General features: G+C 39.0%; 1 protein-coding gene across 1 annotated transcript in view; it reads left to right on the plus strand.

Moving 5' to 3' along the window:
• The window catches only part of LOC150081075 (kelch-like protein 10), a 47,777-nt gene that overhangs the window by 13,911 nt on the left and 9,191 nt on the right, over positions 1-24,675 (plus strand). The window contains exons 2-4 of the mRNA XM_090380907.1: positions 10,484-10,683; positions 13,288-13,566; positions 19,466-19,776. Coding sequence (XP_090237033.1) covers positions 10,484-10,683; positions 13,288-13,566; positions 19,466-19,776 — 790 coding nt within the window. The remainder of the gene's footprint in view (positions 1-10,483; positions 10,684-13,287; positions 13,567-19,465; positions 19,777-24,675) is intronic.

Here is a 24,675-nt window from a genome sequence, read left to right on the forward strand (position 1 = left end):
AAATTCGATGAGCTTGAAGTGCTAGTCAAGACATCAAAGGCAGATATAGTTGGGACCTCAGAGACATGGTGTCACACAGACATAAGCAGTGCAGAACTGGAATTTGGGAAGTACAATGTGTACAGAAAGGATAGAGAGGACAGGAAGGGAGGAGGGATTATGTTGTTAGTTAAGAAACACAAAATCTAAGGAAGTGCATCCAATTGATGTGGGTGGACAATGCAATGTTGAGTCTGTTTGGTGTGATATAAGCACTGGAAAAGGAAAAATGAGAAGAGGTGTTGTGTTATAGGCCTAATGAATCTGATGAGTATAATGAGCAATTGTGCACAGAAATAGTGTGCCAGTAAATCATATTGTCTTATGATGGGGGATTTTAATTTCCCAGATATTGACTGGAATTTGTGGGTTGGTCACTCACACACTAGAAAGGCTTTTGTGGATTTATTGGGTGATCGTTTTCAACATCATCATGTTCGGGAAGCAAATAGAGGGAGTAATACTCTTGATCTGATTATCAGTAGTGATTCTTCATGAATTAAGAATCTGCAGATAAAGTAACCACTAGGTGGCAGTGATCACAGTGTGCTCAAGTGGGATTTACTCAAAGAGATATCTACCACCAGGGGTAAAGGTTTTTGCTTTCGTAAAGGTGACTACAGTGGTCTGAGACAGTATTTAAATTCTATACGGTAGGAACAACTGATGATGTTACCAACTGCAAATTCAAAATGTGAAGCATTCAAAGAAATAATATTGGAAGCTACTAGGCTTTTCATACCAACTAAGAAATATTGTTCAAGGTTTAGGAGAGATTGATGTCAGATGAACTAATGAGACATGTGGCAAAGAAGAAAAATGCATGGGATACATATAAATTAATGAGTGGCATGGAAGCCTACGATAGATATAAGCTGTTCTGTAACCAAGTCACGAAGGAGGTTAGGCAAGCAAAGGCAGATTATGAGAAATCTTTGGAAAAGGATGCAAAGTAAAACAGCAAAGAGTTCTTTACGTATGTAAACTCTAGATGGAAGGGGATGAATCAGATTGGTCCACTGGATATCGGTGGTTAAACTGTTGATGATCCTACTCAGGTGGCTAACAAACTAAATGAGTATTTTGCATCTACATTTACACATGAAGGGTTATTTAGGGAGGGGAACGCCAGAGGTGAACTAAACCCTGCCAGTGAGCTAGATGATTTTGTAATAACTGAGAGAAAAGTGAAGGAGAAATTGTCGAAGATAAACATAAGAAAGGCACCTGGGGTGGATGGGATCTATCTAGTTATATTAAAGGAGGCAACAAAGGAAGTAAGCAAACCCTTAGCCATAATGATGAGAGCTTCCTTGGACTCAGTTGAGGTACCCATGGAATGGAGATGTGCAAATTTGACCCCAATTACAAAAGGAGGATCAAATGGTGACACACGTAATTAGATCTGTTAGTTTAACTTCTGTTCCACAGGAAATTAATGGGGGCACTGATTAAAGAAGCACTGCAGGATCATCTAGAGAAGACTTCAGTTATAGCTCGGACACAGCATGGGTTTGTTAAGGGGAAGGTTTGTCTGACCAATTTGATTGGATACTATGATGTGGTCACAAAGCAACTGGATGCAGGGAATAACTTTGATATCATATATTTGGATCTTAGAAAGGCTTTTGATACTGTTGCACATGGAAGCCTTCTGCACAAATTGGAGCAGTGTGGCATTGAAGCAAATTGCTGCTATGGATAAAGGGATGGTTGAGTGGGAGAAGATAGAGTGGTAATCAATGGACACTGCTTTTCATGGACTAATGTTACTAGTGGACTCCCCCAGATTTCAGTGTTGGGTGCATTGTTGTTTCCTGTATTTATTAATGATATTGATGATGGTATATCAGGCTTAATGTCCAAGTTTGCAGACGATACGAAGGTTGGCAGGGTTGTTAATGACAGTACGCTGCTCCAACAGGATCTAGAAAAGTTGAGCAGATGGGCTTGACAGGTGGCAAATGAAGTTTAACATTGACAAATGTAAAGTACTACATATGGGAAGCAGTAACCCCAGAGTAACCTATCAACTGTACTGCAATAATTAAAGACAAACACCAGCCAAGGAATAAAAAATTTTTACTATAAAAATAATGTGATACACTATCGGAAATATTACAATAAATTACGATAAAATAAATTACGATGAAACGTTAAAAATATACCGAAGCGATAAAACCTGAAGCTTTCGGAGACTGCTGTCTCCTTCTTCAACAGTATCAACTGTGTTGACGTAACCTATCAACTGTGTGGTACTGCACATACTAAAGTGGTAGAGAATGAAAAGGACCTTGGGGGTAATTGTGCAGGCAGGTCTGAAGTTTTCTGAGCAATACAGACGGTCTGCAAGAGTAGCTCATGGTGTCTTGTCAATGATATCCAGGAATTTTTCTAGCAGGGATAAGGAGGTGATTATCCCGTTGTATAAGGCGATGGTCAGCCACACCTTGAGTACTGTATACAGGTCTGGAGGCCTCATTTTAAGGAGGATGTAGAGCTGTTGGAACGAGTACAGAGAAGGGCAACAAGATTAGTGAATGGAACAAAGGGACGCTCTTTCGAAGAAAGGCTTAAGTTTTGCAGATTACAGTGTTTGGAGACTAGGCACCTGCGAGTTGATCTGATTGAGGTGTATAAAGCTTGGAATGGTTTGAGCATGCTCAATGCCGATGGGATTCTTCCTCTTGCTCAGAATAATCACCTGAGAAGGCATAAATTCAGATTGAGGAAAGACAGTTGTAGGCTAGCTGTGCGGAAGTTTGCCTTTAGCCAGCGGGTAGTTGGTTGGTGGAACCGATTTACATCTTTTGTTGTGGAAGTTGATAGCCTAAATAAATTTAAGGCTCAGCTGGACAGGTATTTGGAACGAACGGAGGGATGAAATCGGAACGTGTCTTTTTTTTTTTTTTTTGGCTGATGCTGCATAATGTTGCTTTCTTGCATCGTATGCCTCTGCTAATGCTAACGTCGGTCTAATTGGTGTTTTAACAAAAACGTCAAGGTAGTGTTTGCAAGAATACAAAAGACAGAACTCCTGAAGACTACATTGCTCACAAAAAAGAACGGGCCTGTTTCTTAAAGCAAAAACTTTAAGAAAAACCAAGAGTACAACTTCGCTATTTCTAAAAAGCTTGAACATTCTAAAAGAACCAATAGCAACAAAACTACTAACTTTACCATGGATGAAACCTTGTTTAGGGAACGGGCGAACAGTGCCATTGAAATCTCTACAGATCCTAAATTAAATTTTACTCTTCCGCAGCGGACAATACCAGTTGGCTGGTAAATTACATGAATAACATGACTCCATCCGGGTCCAATCTTGAATTAGACTTCTCCTAACAGAAATCACAATAACCAAAGAAAATATAATTCAGGCATTAAATAGCTGCCCAAATAAAACCACTTCTGATTCTGTATGCTCCCCCTCTTCATAATGAAAGTAAGCAGTCCATTTATCATTGAGGTCTTGCTACACATATTTAGATAAACCCCTCACACTGGAGTTATACCTGAAATATGGAAACATTATATCGTAAAACCCGTGCATGAAGTCAAACATCCAAAAGACAAGGACTTTCGCCCTATCTCTATAAGCTGTAATTTATTAAAACTGTTCGAGAAGACTCTACTGCCAATTATTGTCATGCATTGTTTCCGGAAAAAGACCTCCATATTTACACACCGTAATTCCCAAGAGGTCAGTCCAACTGACAAATTTAATGTACACCCTATTTCGGATCAAAACGGCGAAGGACAGATTGGTGTAATCCTTTTAGACATTAAAGCTGCTTCCTATAATGTCCCCATCAACGGCTTGATGACAATACTTGAAAGGTATTTTAGAATATAGAGAGCTTATTGAAAGTTCTCGTTTCCATTCTGCGAGAATTCAGGAGCTTCCAATCGAACCACATCACCTACAGAGGAGTCCCCCAGGGTGGCGTCCTCTGCCCTCTGCAATAAAGATGCATAGAGTGAAGGAACCCCTTCACTCTATGCATCTTTATTGCAGCACTTGCGCAAATGATATAAAACTCTTCATCTCGTCCAAACACGGTGATAAATCTGACGCTGTCAATATCCATGATCTTTATCTTGAGAATATTGGCTTATCCATAAACCCGGCCAAGTCAGCTCAAATATCTTTCACCAGTTCAAAGAAGAAGAACATAGACATATACATAAACGTTACTAGGTTCCAGAAGGTCTAGCTTAACACTGATCTAGGGCTTACATGGGATGAAGGCTTGACTTTCCAACAGCACTTCGCCAACACTAAGGTAAAAACTCTGTGAGCAATGTGGACGATAAGACAGGAAATTACTGGAGGAAACAACCACAAACTTGGCACTCACTATATAAACATGTGTTCTTCCTATTTCCATGTATGCCTCGACGATCTGGTCCTCTGCTTCCCTCACTAACATCAAAAATTCCTGGGTACCGAGTAATGGTATTCGCCACTTAATTATATGCTTCCCTTCTCTTCCCTCCTCACACAGCTAACTATCCAGTTGCTCTTTGAATTTATTCAAACTGTCAGCCTCAACTACCTGCGAGTACTGGACTTTAAGTTGGTTGAATCGTGTTAATGGCCACCCTTTCGCCATCTCGAGATCTATAAGACACATATAATGTATGCCAGGGATGGGAAGAGGGGACATATGCCTCCCTTGACCATATGTGTAACTGTATGCATATAAGTTCCTAGGTCTATCTAAAAAAAAAAAAAAACTCAAAAACCAACCTGGTCGTCATGCCCTCCCCACTTACTATGATACCTGGATACGATAGCAGCTTATATCTAGCCTTGGTTGCACCCCTAGGAATCAGTTGCTCATGGCAGGAAATCTACGCAACCTCTGTCAGCTCTTCGCCGATCGTCTTGACACCCGAAATGTCCACAATCTTGTTGTGGGCCCTAGGGTGTATCGCGTCCTTTGCAGTGACGCGTGGATTCCCCCAAGAAGCTCATTACAGAATTTAAATGCTTAGAAGTTTTCCAGCTAACACCCTCCAAACCTACTACAACCTGAAGATTGACCATCCCCACAAGTTCTATGATGATAAACGCGATACGATGATAACGGATTAATATCGTAAAGCGGAGTACACTGTATTGTATAGCTACGCGCGTGGTTTGAAAAGAGGTATTTATGAATGTTTAATGTTCATATTTTCGATTTTGTTGATACTTGGGGGAAAAAAACTCGTAAACCCGGGAACTCGTAAAGCGAGAACTGCTTGTATATACTGGTGTTCAAAGAAAGTGCATCACCTAGGAATTTCACATTTCTAACCTTTTTTCGCGATGGTATGTTTCATTAATGACTAGCATCACAATTATTATTATTAGCCATATGGTGCAAGGAAGCCTGAGGCTTATGCTACACCAGCCAAAAATAAAGAATTCCGAGTTACCCAGAGAGAGAGAGAGAGAGCGCGCGCGCGAGCAGAAAGGAATCATCAAGAAAGAGAAGAATGATGATATCCAGCTCAGGACCCTGGGTATGCCAAGCCCATACTCACCAGATGTGAGCCCCTGTTAAGGCAAAGCTAAGTAATATTTGACAGGTGCTCTCAAAATATTCCAAAATTACCTTTATACAACAGTTTGGTAAACACGACAATTATGACTGAAATATTATCAGAAGCCCTCAATTTGTTTCAGTTTATCATTTTAAATAGAGAACAAAATGAAAAGTTCACCAGGTGCAAACTAATATTTAGTTGAACCGCCTCTGGGCCCGATGACAGCAGCACACCGTCGAGACATTGACAAGATCAATTTCTGAAGATAATCAACTGATAGTTCGAGGTTCCAAACACAAATTATGAAGTTCACGAAGGGTCTTTGGTTTCTTTCTGGCAACTGCAGATTCCACACGATGCCAACAGTTCTCTATAGGATTCAGGCCGGTCGGGCGGTTTCCTCGCCAGCTAAGAGTTGTAATGGACCATTCTTCCAACCATTTTTTCTGTAACAAATGTAAACACATTACTGTCGAACCTCTTATGCAGAAATGAAGCTAAAGTAACTGCAGAAGTGCCTACTTACACTTTTCATCCGATGGTAAGGAGCAGAGTCGTCCTGGAAGATGCAGTTACTTGGCAGGTTGAAATGGTCTCTAGTGGTTGGCAGCAATTTGCCTTCTAATATAGCCAGGTATTCACTGGCATTTACGGAACCTTTTATAAACTGCAGGTGACCTACTCCGCGATACGAATGCACCTCCATATCAATTGGCTGGTAGCGAATTTCACTGTAGACACCATACATTCAGTCTGGATGGTATTCTTCACCACGTCTATGGCGAATCGTTTGTGTCCCATCAGAGCCATGCAGGTTGAATTTCTTCTCATCCGGGAAAATAATTGACTTCCACTGCTCGGGGGTCCATTTGACATATTTTTTGTTTTTAGTTTATTTATTTATTTACTTTTTATGGAGTGGGCCCCCAGAAAAATCTGGCCCACCTTTTGGCAACATCAGGTGGTTCAGAGTCTCGTATCGAGACAGTACGTGCTCCATTGGGACTGGCCCACCTTCCCGTGGTGTGGACGAGTACCCAGAATCATCTGTCCAGGTGACTGATGCTTCTGGGTAGCCAAGAGGCCAGAACAGAACAACAGAACACACACAAACCTACGTCACACACATATCTGGCCCGTTTTTAGTGATACTGTTCTTCACAGAGATACGAGGCGGAGATGAACTCACGTTCTAGGAGCCTCCCTTTACAAAAACACATGTCCACATTTGACATGCTCCTTACACCAAATTAATCGGGCCTTTTTCATTTTTTTGTGTGAGGAGGGGTTCTTCTTAGGACGACGGGCTACGAGTCCATCTTTGAAGAGGCGTCTTCTGACTGTTACTGCACTTGCTACCACTCCGGTATGTTCTTCCCATTCTCTTTTCAGCTCAGACGAAGAATCTTTGCGGTTTTTAAGGCATAAGCGCTTGAAAACACGGTCCTGTTTTAGCGTAGAGACTCGTTTGTGTTCGGTTACTTTTTTGCTATCAGCAGAACCAGTATTCTTGAGTCTGGAAAGAAATCTACTCACTATCGACTGATTACAAGACACTCTGTAAGCAATATGACGGGAAGAACATCGTTTCTCACATAAAGCAACAATAGCACTCTCTCTTCGTGGCGTCAACTGCACGTAACTAGCCATCCTGACCCAGGCAAGGAATGACTGCAACTCTTGCAGAGCGTGCTTATATAGCTGAAAGTAACGGCTGATGCAATATTACGTCATCACCTACGCGTTGCAATTTTATCTGATGCAATCTGTAAGAAATATTGCCATATACTTAGGTTATTCGGACGACAGTTACAATTTTAAGGGGTGATGCACTTTCTTCGAACACCAGTGTAGATATAAGCTCCAGTACTGGTCGATGTGTATTTCTGTACACGTGTTGTGAACGACTTGGATTGATGAAAAACTTGTAATACCTTTTTCTGTCGAAAAATTCTACACCTCCATCGGAGAGACTGGCTAACTGCAGCTCCCAGTGAAAACGGCCGTTAAAAGATGTAGACGGGATTTGAACTCTGACCTTTCCAAACAAGTAAAGAACGGCAATGTACAAACATTCTTTTTCATCCTTTTCTTTATCCTCTGATCACTAGGATAAAGGATTAAAATCCTGTAGTGATTAAATTATTTTCAGCTGAGTTTAAAAGTTTGTTTATACACCCGGATAGCTGCAATAGAAGCTATCCGGGTGTATAAACAAACGGATAGCTGCACAATAGAAGTTTTAGTAACGTTCAATGACTATCTGAACAGGGGTGGACACGCATGAGGTCAGTGAGAGCCGCATTCCGGTTTTTCATATATTATAAAGAGCCACACCATAGTTACATAGTATTAAATACTCAAATTTAATTTAATTTAATTAATATGATTACATATTCTACACAAGTCTTAAGTGCTATGTAAAGTATACATATATAAGAAAATATAATTAAGAGAAAGAAAATACAAAATAAATATTTCAAAATTTTAATAATAAAAATAAAATATAATAAAAATGCATTAATAAAAATTATAACATTTAACGAAGACCTCTGGTGAAATCTTTGAAATTTGGCGTAAAATTTGTTAAAGCCGTTCGCAGCAATTCAGTGAGATGATGATTGGTCAACTGTGAACGATATTTCTACTTCAGGAACTTCATTGTGGAGTACAAAGATTCGCAGCAATATGTTGTACCAAAAATTGAAATTAGACGGCATGCAGCTTTCTTTAAATGTGGATATTTTGATTGTGGCACGAGTTTCCAAAATTCAATTATAGAAGTAGATTTGTGCTACATTTGCAATGCCTGATCCTCTTTCATCTCTAATAACTCCAGTTCCCCAGCCACTTTTTTCAACAAGTATTATTTCAGAAATTGGAAATCCATCTTCAATAATATCGAAAATAAATGGGTTCACAAAATATGCAAATGTAGATTTCAAACTTTTCAAATCTTCAAACCTATGTTTGAAATCTGCTCGCAATTCTTCCAATTTTTCTTTGTATTCGTCTAACTTTTCTTCTTTGATATTAATTATATTTTCTTTTACTCGTGGAAAATGATTAAATATTTTGTTCTTAAGATCGTACACAAAAATCCGAAGTTTAGCTTCAAAACTAAATACAGTTTGTGCAAATCAATAATAATTTTTTCCTTTCCTTGTAAAGCCAAATTAAGTGTTTGCAAATGTTCTATAATGTCTGTAAGGAACGTTAAGTCAGAAAGCCAAGTTTCATTTTCTAATTCTGAGTATTTTTTTTTCCTTTTTCTTTTGTAAATGTTATGATAGGATTTAGGAGTTCACAAAACGGCTCAAAACATTGTAAGTTTACAGCCATCTTACAACACACCATAGGGATAAATCATTGGGCAATTCATCTGTTTCGTCATTTACTCGCAACTCTTCTAAAAAGTTCTTAAATTGACGATGTGTTTTGGCATTTATTCTAATTAAATTCACAATCTGCAAAACAATCTTTCACACATTTTCGTATTTGAAGTACTTCGCTATGAGATGCTCGCGGTGAATTATGCAATGAATCGTTGTTTAAAAGACCAATGCGACCTTTGTTTTTCTCTATCATTGCAGGCGCTTCGTCAGTCGCAACACTTACAAGTTTATCACGAGGCAATTCAAACCTGTTCATTACTTCATCAAGCGCATTTCTAACATCGATACCGCGAGTTGTTTCGATAAGAGCTACTAGGTCTAACATTTCTTCCTTCACATTTACGTTTGCAGATACATAGCGGACAAAAACGGCCAATTGTGGAACATCCTGAATGTCTGTAGACTCGTCGAGAGCTAAACTAAATGCTGTACAATTTTTCAAATCATACATCAAACTATTTTCAACATTTTACTAATTGCATTAATACGACGCTCAGTTGTACGGCGTGACATAGGAACCTGTGCGATCAATTTATGTAGTTTTGTATTATCTGGATCCAAAACTTTAACCACTTCTTCCAAGTTTCTTTTAATAAATTCTCCTTCTCCATATGGACGTTTGGCAGGAGCAATATTCCAAGCTATCAAAAAACTAGCTTCGTTTGCTCTGTCATCTTCGCGACTAAAAGAAGACAAGAGTTCTTGTTGCTTATGAAGACCAGATTGCAAGGACTTAAGTTTCTCTGTTCGCAATTTTGAATTGAGTGGATATTGAGTTGAAAAGTGGGGATGACTTACTTCGTAATGTCGACGTAAATTGCTTACTTTGTAGTTTGCAATTGTAACTTTACAAATAAGACACAACGACTTTCCATTATTGTCAATAAAAGCAAAATTTTCTACCCATTCTTCTTGAAAGATTCTATTTTCTTGTTCGTATTTTCGTTTTTTGATATTTTCTGAGGTCATATTATCAAAAAATTTAAATAAATTTAATTCCAAAGTCTGGAATTGAAACTCTTATGGGAGGTTTGGTCACATAGTATTGCACAAGTCCGCTGATGGCGCCAGCAGTGTAAATGCGCGCGGATTTATTTATAATCAAAATAAAAATAGCAAAATATATCTAGACATAAAAAAAATAAACACAACATAAAATCCGTATAACAAAATATTAGTTACTTAGTTAATTTAACAAGATTCAGTGAAAAAAGTTCTGAAATAATAAAAAAAAAACGGATTTAAATTTTCAATGGGAGCCGCACTTAACGAAGAGCCACATGCGGCTCTGAGAGCCGCATTTGCCCACCGTTGGACTATCATAACGATGAATAATAGTGGTGAAGATTCGAATACGCTACGTGAGCACCCTCTAACAAGCACATTGGCCACTGGCTGGTTCGCTATAGCGAAAATATTGTTACATTCAGTTACTCTTTAATTCAGATTATACCAAAGCATATTATCTATAGATTAAATTGGTCTGTTAAGAATCTTCTGTTTGCTTCTAGGTGTATTATTACAGCGAAGAGTTCAATTTGTTACCTGCAGACATCGTTGAAAAAATATTGAAAGATGACAGGCTCAACGTGCGTACAGAAGAGCTTGTCTTCACCACTATTATTCAGTGGGTGGATCACGATAGGACCACGAGGAAGAAGCATCTCCCTTCTCTTCTCGGATGCATTCGATTCGGCTTCTGTCGCTTTGGGTACGTAGTAATTATCATATATTTAATAACATTATTAAATACATAAAATGCAACATTTTATGCATTTATTAAAAAAAAAAAGAAAGAATATAAATCTAGAGTGCACAAGGGCGTCTCCTAAAACTTTGTGCACCTGTAAGTTTACACACACCCCTCTAATAATAGTTGAAATTCCGTTTGAGATAACAAACACTCACGCCGAAGAGGCTTCGACTGACCGTGATTTTAAAACGTCATCTGTCTTCTATGAGATTGGTAGATGCCGAATGTCACGCAATGGCGTTGCTTGGCTTCTCCCGATCTCCTTGTTATATCTTGATGAGAGTGCAGATATTTTAGTGTCAGATCAGTTGGCTTTGTGAATGCTCAACCTCTAAAGATTAATATATAATTTGTTATTCAACTTTGGAGTTGAATGGAAACATTTGATCCAGAGAGATCACATTGGTATTTGGTGACTACGTTGTTGGACGGTAGCTGTGCCAGTATGAGAAGTTTCCTAGTAGTGATATGAAGGTGCTATAAAGTGTGTTAGTTGTCTGACGGCACCGGGGGTTCCCCCGTCTCCGCGTTGTATTTTTTGTGAGTGACACAGAACTCTGTGGAGGCCAGAGATTTAAAAAGTGTGTGGGGAGTGGTCTGTTGTGTAGCGTTATGTTCTGTTGTTTCCCTGACCATTTAGCGGCGCCTCCGTAGCCAGGTGGGAAGGATGATGATGATGATATTTGGTTTTTAGGAGCATTAGCAACTAAGGCCATATTGCTCCGGGATATGCGCTGGTCATTTCCTGACCTTTCCGCATCCTCCGTATTTGGTGGTGACGGGCTCGAACCCCGGTCTAATCAAGAAGCGTGTGAGGTGGGAAGGAGTAGCAGTGCGTAGCACACGCTTCTTGATTAGACCGGGGTTCGAGCCCGTCACCACCAAATACGGAGGATGCGGAAAGGTCAGGGGAATGACCACCGCATATCCCCGGAGCAATATGGCCTTAGTTGCTAATGCTCCTAAAAACCAAATAACAAACAAATAAACAAACCCTGACCATTTAGCCGTTGGGCCCCAATTGGGACCCGCCGTTGCCCACACTTTGCCACGAGAAGGCAGGTCAGGCACCCAGTAGATTATTTAAGTATTCTGGCAGGCTCCACCACCTAATTCCAAGGATTTCAGTGGCAAGGTCTAAAAAAAAAAAAAGGGGAGTGTACACTAGAATTTGGCCGAAAGAGATTCACAAGAAAGCGGTAGAATTTAAACGTTGATTAGAATTTGGCGGCATTGTTAAGGGGTGTACTCGGTCGGTTTGGTGAGGGGAGAGACTGAAGATTGGGGGGAGAAACAGATAGAAGGATAGGGACGATAGAGTAGGCATCCCCAAAGAGGTCAGTGGAGACGAGCTCCACCAGGCGAAGTATGGGGGGAGGCAGGGAGGAGACAGAGACATGTCTCCTCGCTCCCCTGCCAGGGGATGGGGTTTTAAAGGGAACCAGGTTAGAGTACCCAGTTCAGGTCGCCAATGGCATGTGCAAGTAGTGTCGAATCCGGTAGGAAGGTCAAACTGCCCAACCCGCTCCGAGGGTGGGATATGTTAGCTGGCAGTGCTGAACTCACCAGGCGAAGGGGTGGGAGAAACACATTTACTTCATTCATAAAAATGCATTTTCACTCTATTTGCATTCTATTTTTTTTTATTAGTTTTTTTCACTCATCTTTTTCTCGCACACCGATATGAAGATGCTGTGGTAGCATATTTAAATAGGCAAGCAGGACTGATTTCGAAATTGTATTTGGTGGATCTGCTATCTTGTTCAATCATATTAGCAGCCAGTGTTCAAGTAATAAGAATCAGCGTTGGTAAGTTGCTTATCAACAAATGAACACGTACTTTTAAAGAAAAATAAAACTGGTTGCGTAATAATTCGACGTAATTATCGACTGGCAAAAGGAACAAGTCCGATGATATTAAGGGGACCTGTGAAAAAAGACTTCCGTTTTAGGGAAATTGGACACTGCGTGGAGACAGAGAAATTATTTTTACAGATGAAAGTGGAGAATGAATAACATTCTTTCGTTTAAGAATTAAGTATATTGCCCTCATTGCAAGTGACTGCGTAGTATATAATAAAGAGTTCTTCTTGTTCATCAATAGCTGTATTCATTATGGTTTCCAGTTTTGAAAACATAACTTAAAACCAATTAAAATGCATGAGGGGACGGAAAAAATAACGTGTTTTTAATTATGATAAAAAAGTTACCAAGGTGCTAGTACTCGTATGTAAAAAATGATCAGAAATAAATTTAAAAATTCCGAATTCAAATTTATGTTTAACTATCACTCCAATTAGCTAATTTAAATCCTGGGAAACCTCTGTAAATAATATGCAGAATTTTTGAATGATGTTAAAATCGTAATTGCAATTCGAAAGTTACAACAATCCAGTTCAGTTTAAACTGACCGAACCGGACAAGGATTATAAAACGGAATGACTTTCGGATTAAATTACGTTATGCATTTTGTTCAATATGTTTTAAAATACTCAAATTATGTTTTAGTTTAACTCCTTATTGCAGCGTTCATCTCTAAGCAGAAATACTTTTCCCTTCTAGATATTTCACCGATACAGTCCTTACAAACTCGTACATCGAAGAGAGCTTAGACTGCCAGGCACAGCTGTTTGATGCTTCTATCTTGTTGAGAGACATAAAAGAGAAAATGCTGGGATCCCCGATTTGCATAGATCATGATCTCCTGAGACCAAGGATTCCCCACGAAGTTCTATTTGTTGTGGGCGGTTGGAGTTCAGGAAGTGCCACCTGTCTGATGGAAACCTATGACGTTCGAGCCAACATGTGGTTCATGACTAAGTATTACGACCACACCCCCAGGTATGGTGCTTAATATGATTTAACGAGTTTATTTTTTCAATTCTTTGTTCTCTTCTGCATGATCATTATTTACGGATGAACAAATCTGAGTGAAAAAAAAATTATTATATGAACAGCTGAGCTAGTAAAGCTAAATAACGTAAACTTGTGCACAATTTAGATGTAGGTATTAATTACTTGGTTCATTAATCAATAATTAATTAGAAGTTCGATAATTAGCAGTTTCCTTTTTATGGAGGCAGTGTCAATCTGACTCGATACCCAATTTTAGAAGTCCTTGTTCGAGAAGTTCTGATATATTTACCAGAAATTGAAAAGGCATGTCATTGCCATCTAGAAATATTTTCAGACACGCTTATGCAAGCTAAAGATATTATCCTACTCTGAAACTGTTTTCTTGTGATATGATGTCAAGACAACAAAATATGGTACAAAGAGAGACTGACTAAAATTTCTACCAATTGCAAATTGATTATAAAGGGATATACGCACATCCATCCCCAATTTTCATTCTGTTATGAGTGAAAACCGAGGATATATTATGAAATCTAACATTCAGGAGGTGCATGGCATCGTGTTGTTTGTGTTTTATGGAATCTCTGCAAGGAGGGAAAGGGTCGTCATTGTCACTTTGCGTACGACAATGGTGAGACTATTTGGAATGTTCTGTTCAAGTCTGGAGACCGCACCGAAAAAAAAAAAAATAATAAATAAAATAAAAATAAATCAAAAGATCGTTGAACAATCTAATCAATGTCCGTGTGAACAACTGGTAGGGGAGACAAGAACAAGGAAGCACAAATATAAAATCTTGGAGAGTAACAGAAGACTGGATCTCATGAAGTTTACCTTTGTTTACCAGGGTTAGAGCTTATTAGAATACTTTATTTGCCAAGGTGAGAGAGAGAGAGAGGTGGAGAGTTTAAGCTGAACTGGATAGTTTTTGTCAATGTGGAAATTACGAGTGACTGGATTTTCGGGGATGGAAGCGCTAACAAAACGTCCGCTTCCTAGCATCATTTAGCCATTTTAATACTAAAATTTTATTATAAGTAGCAGCTCTTTGATAAATTATGTTTTCGGCTTGTCTCTCGAGTTTCGGGGAAGTTACAAATAATGATTTCTCATGCAAAATGCCAACTGCATGCAGTAAATTATTATTTATGAGATAAGCATGTTTTCATTCCAGCGCACACTCGTATGTATGGTTTATCATTTCCATCTTTCATTTAAATGTCGTTGCAAATTCACAAAATTAAAATGAGAACATTTCGAGAATAGATTATTTATTTTAATCATAATGTGTAAAGTGTATTCGTGTAAGATGGCCCCAGGGATTCCCCCCATTTCCGCGTGGTTTTCTTTGTGGGTGTAACAGACAACTGTTAAGGCAGACCAGAGATTTAAAAGTGTATGGGATTTGGAAGTATTGTGTTGTGTATCGTTGTTCCTCTGGCTATTTAGCCCTCAGACCCCTTCTGGGGCCGAACGTTGCCCACATTTAGCCCCGTGGAGGCAGACCAGGTACACCAGTACTATAGTTATTTACTCTGGCAGGCCCTACCACCTAATTTCCTGAGATTTCAGTGGCTAGGGCCTTAAAAAAATAAAAAATAAAATAATAATAATGCGATTTTAAGGTCTGGTTCGCTAATGAGGTTAAATTTCGGAATTGATACGTAATTTGGATGTTTGTTTAAGTTTTTGTCGTGTGGGGCTGTTTTGTTTATTTGGTTTTTAGGAGCATTAGCAACTAAGGCCATATTGCTCCCGGGATATGCGGTGGTCATTCCCTGACCTTTCCGCATCTTCCGTATTTGGTGGTCATGGGCTCGAACCCGTCGTGTGGGGCGTACACTGTGATGTATAAAGAGGGGGGGGAGACAGAAGTATGGGGTCAATAGGGAAGACAACCTCAGATGTCAGTGCGGCATGCCCATACCGCATCAGGAGAAGTAAACAGGGGGCGGCGGGGGAAGATGGATCATCTCCTTCTCCCACCAGGATAGGGAGAGAAAGTGGACCAGACTAGGTGTCCAACCCAGATCGCCAAAAGGAGAGGCGGCAGCGTAGCTGCGGTCACAGTCGTGGTTTTTGGTTGTCCAGTTCAGAATCACTTCAGATGGGTTATTGCGGTCAAAGTCATGGTTATTTGATGTCCAGTTCAGTGTCACTTCAGGTAGATCACAGTCGGTTTTTCACTAGTCTCGTGTTCGTCTTACGGGGTCAAGGAGAGGGGTGATGACTCTGGTCAGTTTGCAGTACTGCTTTGATGTCAATTCAGGTAGTCATATTCGTTGAGAGCATCAGTCCTGGCCTTTTTTACCAGGTCATGAATGGAGAGGTATCTTTGCTGGTAATTTCCTCTGATCGTTTGTAGTCACGCGGTATGTCCAAGTGCATGGAAAGTGCGGAATTCATTTCGCGCTTTCAAAATGTTGCAGCTAGTTTTGCCCCATGTAGTATAGTGGTTTTCCATTTTTATTTTCTGGAGAAATTTCTATACTACACTTGAATAGAGGCTGTAGTTAGCAGATCTCAGATCAGCCGTATAACACGCGAATCGGCCCATGAACACACACACATTATACGCAGCGGCACAATATAGTCTTAAGTTAATGCGCAGACAGTTGCTTTTGCTTTATTTGGACATTATTATTATTTTTTTTTTCTAGGACCTTTGATTATAAGCTCTTCGTTACGTTTGGTGTAGTGTAATCTCCCCTTAACATATAGCTTGGAACATTTTCCGTGGAGTTACCGTTCATCCCATAATTTTTCACAATTATTGAAACTTTCCCGAAATTGTTTTTGCTGCCTTAGCTTCTTCTGTAATGCAGACAGATAATGTGGACAGATAATGCAGACAAATGCAGTTTCGTAGCTTGTGGAATGTCCACCCTGGTTAATTGTAGGAGTAATTAGAGCACGTAAATGCTCTAATTACTCATACTTACTAACGGATACATCACTTATCAGTGATGTATCAATTAGTAAACTCGTGCTGATAATATTTTACCAATGCCAGTATAATTTAATTGTTGTATCCATATCATTAAATCTTCTTGGAACATATTCCCACATTCACTAATTGAAACTAAAAACAGCTATTGACATAAAATTCAACATATAAAATGGAACAGAGGCCATTTAACCTGCAGACGATGTTACTTCACTTGCGAATACTCCAAGTCCAGAAAAATCGGGATTTAAAATTCTTAAATTAATCAAGTCAGTATAGAAACATCAACGTAACTCCTGTAACCTTTATTTTGTTCATTTACACGTTCAGAAGAAATATGAGCCCTGGGAACTGTACCAGTCTCACGCAGTTTGGTGTAAACACTCTTGTATCCGGTATTCTGCAGTTAGGAAACCGATTCTCTACAAGCAGCAGTAGCACTTCCACCATAAAAACCGTAGACGAACAACATAACGGCATATTCAGCATGTGTGAAAATGTTCTTAACAACACATCTAACACCAAATCGCTTCAGGTTATAACTGCTTCTTGGTCACGTCTGATTCAGGCAGTTATGCGTGCCAGTTTGAAACAGCTGTATCTCCGTATCCATTGAGATTTGGACATGTTTATTATTATTATTATTATTATTATTATTAGCAGCCATATGGTACAAGGAAGCCTGAGGCTTATGCTGCACCAGCCAAAAAAAAAAAAAAAAAATTCCCGAGTTACCCCGAGAGAGAGAGAGAGAGAGAGAGAGAGAGAGAGAGAGAGAGAGAGAGAGAGAGAGAGAGAGAGAGAGAGAGAGAGAGAGAGAGAGAGAAGTAGAAAGGAATCACCAAGAAAGAGAAGAATGATGATGATATCCAGCTCAGGACCCTGGATGTGCCAAGCCCATACTCACCAGATGTTGAGTCCCCGGGCTTAATGTGTTCATATGAACTTTTTTATTCAGAATAATCGATACTATAACCTCCCAAAATATTTACTATCCCTCATGGATCACCCTGTGTGTGTGTGTGTATATATATATATATATATATATATATATATATATATATATATATATATATATATATATATACACACTGTCCTACCACTAATATCTGGAACCCCCCTCCATTGGATGGGGAAACAGGTCTCATGTATGCAACACGTCACAGAACTTGATATAAATATGCACAATGGGCTTTGAAAAGATAATTGCAAAAACGGGCATGCAAAATGACACGTTCAACAAAACTGATCATCTCAACAAATGCTAGACGCCGATTAAAATGGTGTAAGAAGGAGCGCGAATTCTGGACTGTAGAGCAGTGGAAAACAATCCTATGGACAGACGAGTGAAGGTTCGCACTCTACTAGTCTGCCTGGGTGTGGCGAATGCCAAGGAAACAGTTCCTTCCTGATTGTATCCTCCCAACAATGAAGTTTGGTGGAAGCAGTGTCATGGTATGGGGCTCCTTTCATGGTCTACCCATTAGTCGTTATCGACAAAACTATGAATGCTGTGCAATATCAGGACAACCCGGACAATTATGCACTTTCAACATTATGGCAATAATGTTGAAAGTGCATAATTTGGACGCACGTTGTCTTCCTGATACAGGTATGGGCCTTCGGGAGAAGGCCCATACCTGTATCAGCAAGACAACGTGCGATGCCATACTGCTCGGGTCGTAACAGGTGGTCTGAGGACATGGGTGTGGTAATTTTGGATTGTTCAGCCCAGAATCTTGATCTGAACCCTATCGAGCATCTTTGGGATGTATTGGATCGTCGGGTACGTGCAAGTCGAGATCGCCCAAAAAGGACAAGGCCGAACTGGTGGCTGCGTTAAAGACCCAGTGGTAGAACATATCACCTGACATTTATAAAAAGCTGGTTGAGAGTATGCCGCGAAGATTGAAGACCATAAAAGCAAAAGGCTTCAGCACAAAATATTAAATGACACAAAGAAGCTCTTTTTTTTGTTTGAATGCAGGTGTTCGGATATTAATGGTAGGGCAGTGTATATGTTTCTCTGTGTGTGTGTGAACACACACAGAGAAATGTGTGTGGTTTTCTGGAAAGAAAATTCTAAGTTTTATGTTTAAAACAACTCAACTTTATTTATTCTTATTTTTACATAAATATATAATAATAATTTTATCATCAATTTGCTATACATACATAGAAGGAAAAATTTGACCAGTTCCAGAGGCTCCGTCTCGCGGAACCCCTGGAACTGGTCTACGGACCCCAGTTTGGGAAACGCTGACATCGACAATTGCAATCGAACACTTGAGTTTATTTTGAATTGATAATGGCACTTATTTCTAGTAGATGGCAGCACTATATGAAGAGAAAAACCAAAAACGCGAAACCAAAAATTAATAATTTTTTCAGTACTGTACTGCATTTCAAAATGATGCAACGAAATAAGCTTATACAGCACATCATCCACAGAAAAAAAAAAAAACGCATTTTTTATGCACATTTTCTTGCTACTAATAATTTGTCTATATTTATTCAAACTATTCACTTCCAAAACACCAGGGAGAAAATTCTACTAACAATCAATTATTGTGGCTGTAATCGAATTTCCGAAATATCCTGCAACCACCCTTTTCCAGTTTAGATTGTTTTCCACTCGTGTGTGTGACCCGAGAAAGAGCCTTTTTATTATCAACACACTCATTAACAGCCTCGAGCACTTATATGTTAATAATTGCTACGTGATATTATCTTCTTTCACATTCGTTCTTTTCTCTATTACACCAGTGGTTCATCACAATTAGTGTTGCTTTTAAAACACGTGCAATCATTTTTTTATATTTAAATTAGATGTGGAATTTTTGATAAATTTGAATTGCTGTTTTATTGTTCCATACTATTGTATTAGAAAAAGTTAAAAAAAAAAAAAATGAAAGCATTAATTTTCCTCTTTTGTAGGGCGTATCACGGCCTCGTTCCGGTAAACGGAGTCATTTATATGATCGGAGGGTTCGATGGCAATCAGTGCTTTAATTCAGTCCGCTGTTTTGATCCCATTAAGCACGTGTGGTCCGAACGGGCGTGCATGAATTATGCTCGTTGTTATGTGAGCGTAGCCCAACTGAATGGCCAGATTTATGCAATGGGAGGATACGACGGTCGGACGAGAACAAATACGTGCGAGAGGTACAGTCCGAAGTGGAACCAGTGGATACTCGTGGCCAGTATGAACCAGCAGCGGAGTGATGCAAGTGCTGCTTCATCCAGTGGTAAGAATTTTTATCTGGTAATAGAGATTGTTCATCTGCATTCAGTCTTACTGCGCTAACGCAACAGCATAACTCTCTTGGCGACATCACCATCTCTAGAACTAGATGCTCTAGGTACGTGCCCACAGAACTGGTTAAATCACAGCCCGTTTTTCAGGCGTCTCACAATCGATTCTTATACCGTCCTTGCTACACCGTTTGGAAAAGGCCCGGGTCCGAATCCCGTTACTTCAAAATGAGTTTCACTTACAAGAAGTGAGTACTTTAATGACGTATAATACAGGTCATACTTCATTAAAAGAGGGACGGATACCAACTATGGCCGCGTCAAATGGATTTATATATCCAACATATCCTACGCATTTGCCTCCACTGGATGTCGTAACTGAGCGTTTGATATCACCGCGATTACCCTTTATGCAAATACGTCGTTTATTATGAACATGGACAATATGGGATCATTGGACAAGTAATAAATGTACCAGTTAACGTAGATACGATGATTCATCAATGACCTGAGAATTAGATGACGATTATGTCATTAATGTACATATAAAACGAAGACTCATATCATAAATCATCATATCTACAAGGATGTGTGCAGAAGAAAATAGTGAAATATGGCTACGGTATTTGATAAATTCACCTTTGTATAAATTCTACGGCATAAAAATGAGTGACGAATCCTTGGGGACAAATGATGATAGTGAACAGGAACATTCAGATGAAATTGTGGAACCTGTCAACAATGATGGTGAACTATTGTTAATTCAATTATAAACATTATTCTGGTCTGAAGGTAAATATTAATGTATAGCACCGCGTCAGAAATCATCTCCAACAAGTTTCATATTTGATATACATGCAGAAGAACTTTCTTCAACAGCTATATATTTGGGACATACACGAAATTTTAAAAATGAATTGAAAATTACTCCTTTTATGATGACATCGAGTGAAATTCGTAGATCTGATCGTCGTCGAGTAACTCCCAATCTTTGCTATATATGGCAATGAAAATTATGGGAAGGCGTACCGCAGAAAATTTGCAACTTCATTTAAATCAGTAGGAATAACAGCTAACATTACTCGTTCTATATTGGAATCGAAAGAATTTATAAACAAGTCATTAGAGCCTAACTTGGCGTTTCTAAAATCAATTCGCAATTCAGCATATTATTGGAATCAACGTAAACGAGATGTGTTTACCATGATTCGTCAATTAAGAAAACCTACAATGTTCTTGACGTTGAGCGCGTGTGAACCAACATGGCCCTTATTGCTATGCATGTTATACAAATTCATATAAACGAGAAATTACAACTAACGAAGTTATGGATCTACCTTACATGGAAAGAGCTATATTAATAAATGAAGATCCCATAACGTGTTCCATATACTTCAATAAAATTCTTGAGAGTATACTCAATTTAAAAATCGAAAACCTATAGTTCTTTTGGGAAATATTATGTTGTGAATTTCTTTAACCGCATTGAATTTCAACATCGAGGAAGTCCACATGCACATATATTATTATGGATGAACAATGCACCGTCTGCACCATTAGAAGAAAAAGAAGGTGGGATGAAAGAAGCAATCCAAATGATAGATGCATTATTGGAGTCAACTATTGGAGCCATCAGTTTTCTATAGAGAAAACTTCAGATTGTTCAAATTTACTGCAACATACACATACTTTTACCTGTTTTAAAAATAATAACCCAAACCGACGCGAACGTCGATTTTTCTTCGGTACACATTCCCATAATTTTCATTGCCATATATCAAATATAGCAAATGTTGGGAAGTTACTCCACGACGATCAGATGTACGAATTTCACTCGATGCCATCATAAAGGGAGTAATTTTCAATCCATTTTTAAAATTTCATGAATGTCCCAAATATATAGCTGTTAAAGAAAGTTCTTCTGCATGTATATCAAATATGAAACTTGTTGGAGATGGTTTCTGCATGACTCACCTTTTTGGCCAATGTCGCAAACTCGTATGTTGATACCGATGGCCACAGATGGCAATCGAAGATTAGCTTATCGTAAAATGCATGACTCAGAATTGGATAATCATGTTAATTTCGAAGAATTGCTTAAATCAAATCAATGCCAATCAGAAGAAGAATAACTAAATATTTTGAGGGCTGGTATCGAACGACCACGTGTATTTCTTAAACGCAAGATAGAAGAGAAATTTATGAAAAAGTATAATCTTTGGATTTTAGGAGTGCTCAAGTCTAATTCGGATTTGCAATTTATCATAGAAGAATATTCATGTGAAGTATGTGTACTTGAATATGTGAATGAAACTAACAGAGGAACAAGCAACCTGCAAAGTAAAATTATAGAGCTACAAGAAGAATATCCTGATATGGATATAACTGATCTAACACGAGCATTAAGCGTAGATGTATTGAATTCTGTGGAGATGAGTTCGCAAGAGGCAGCTTGGTATTTATTACGATACCTAATGTCCGAGTCTTCAAGAGCGATTGAATACGTGCCAACGGTATGGCCACATGAACGTCAGAAATTACGTAAATCAAAATCTGAAGTGGATGAACAACAAGTTGATGGTCAGTCTTTGGATAGGAAAGATAGTACTTTTGATAAATATGAAAAAAAGGGCGAAACATTAAAAGAAATAACTCTTGCACAATTTACTGCTCATTGTCGAAAAGGAAATGGGTGAAAAGACAATTTGCTAAAATAATTCGGTATCGGAATTATAATACAACATGTCTTCATGAACATATACGCGAAATGGTAACTTTAAATAAATAAATAAATCTTTATTGTGAAGTAGAGTTACAGCACAATATCCCATCACGGCGACGAGCGCCAGGGGTTCACATCTAGATAAGATAAGTACGGCATACAAATACAAAAGGCTACAAAATACAGCGAACATACAAAAAGGCTACAAAATACCGATCACAAATGCAACAGAAATACAAATACAGCATAAAAACACAGAGCTAGATACAAATACAGAAATAAATACATAAGAAATACAAATAAATAAAATATCAAGGTTCAAGGGCTTTGATAAAGTTGCGTCTGTCCTTCTTGTTCCTTATTATGCTGTCGATGTCCACACGGTTGAGTACGGGTAGCATCTGCTTGGGAAGAAATCTGTCAGTGAGTATAAGCCTGTTGTGGTGAGCCACGAGTGCTGGTACCGACCTTAGGCTTGGCTGTGGAATCCTCCAAGAGCAAGCGTTCCAAATATTTGGAGATGATATCTGGCCTGTGATGAGTTTGGCTGTGAAGACCAGCCTCTTTTCCACGATCAGGAACTTCAACCTCGGGATGTCGAGTGCTTGTGCCGTCATGGTGGTTGTGGTAGCAGGAGGTAGCCGAAGCTTGTTATTGGCCCATTTCAGTAGCCAGTATTCAGCGGCATACACCCGCTTGAGGTTTGTAGGTGGAGCAGAGGCCCATATTTCTGCACCATACAGAATGGCGGGGTAGACGGTGGAGGTGATGAACCTTTTAACAGTGACAGGATGTCGGACATGTAGCAGCTGATAATGTCACGCTGTGATATTATCAGTGACATAGCAAGTTCCCCCCACCAGAAACTGGGGTTTTTCGTCCAGAAAATCGACCAGTGAACACGCAATTCACGAAATAATACACATCGGTACTTGAATAAATATTCCGGATGACCTTAGTGACATTTATTTAAAAAAAAACAATTCTTACGTGCCGGGTCAACTTAACTGCTTCTGCATCGTAGTTTTGCTTTAGATCCAAGAATTCGGAGACAGTGGAAACAAGACAGACAAAAAACGTTAAATACTATACTGATTTGGGGATGGTACTTGATTCAGAACTTAGTTTAACGCAGACCTTGAGCAGTTGTGCATAAAAAGATGTCACTTTAAATGGCAGAGAGAAATACCAACTTCAAGTTTGTAATTCAGCATATTTTAAATACGTTTATAGAATGATTCGCCGTTTAGTTCTTCATCCAGCTGAATTTAGGCTTCCGTTTCCTATCAACCTTTCATAGTATTCATTCTGAGTAATACTGGCAAATCCTGTTGGCTTACCTGGAAGCACAAGCTGAGTAAGGCCGCGCATACAACTGAAGTAAGTGCCGCCGTAACTACGTCACTCCGAAAAAGAAATCGGATATGCGGAGAACCATCGCAGGCTGCGTTATATTTATTAATTTGTGGAATCATTGCTATTGGAGAATTGTGGTCTCAATTCTCCTAGAGCTTAAGTACTAACAACCGAATATGTCTAGCAGGTAGGCTTACTTTCAAACCCATCATCCTTAAAGCATGTTACAATAGTTGATCAACAATCTGGAGAGGTTATCCAGGGAACAAACTTTATCGAATAAAACCAGACCCAAAGCTGTGGCTGCTCAGTTTCCGGAAAAGCAGACAATAAGAAGTAATTCTAGGAAGGCTAAGAATTTGGCATACTTGCCTCGCACACCTTTATCTATTAACGAATGACAGCGCTACTCAATGCACATCATGCCATGTGCAACTGACTATTCATCATTTATTAGTGGACTGTTCTCATTATCCGCTCAAACAGTCTTAAATCATGTGATAATCCACAGTCATCACTAACATTATTGCAGATTCTTGGAGATGACCCTAATAAGAAAGAATTGTTTACCTTTCTAAATAGCATAGGAATATACTATAAAATAGAAGAGGTATTGCAATAAATGTTAGCGTTTCCTATTAACCATTAGAAAGACACAATATGGCCCTAGCAGCCGGTGTCTTTAAATCCGAACATAACAACAGTAGGCTTACTTTGCACTGTATTTACAGACTTTCAGAATCTTAATGTCGATCACCACTGATTTGTTTCGGATAAAACATACTGAAGACTGCTACATCCCAGATTCCTTGCA

Source organism: Mastigoproctus giganteus, chromosome 9, assembly GCF_048544385.1.
Source record: "Mastigoproctus giganteus isolate SK-2022 chromosome 9, ASM4854438v1, whole genome shotgun sequence".
NCBI classification, from domain to species: domain Eukaryota; kingdom Metazoa; phylum Arthropoda; class Arachnida; order Uropygi; family Thelyphonidae; genus Mastigoproctus; species Mastigoproctus giganteus.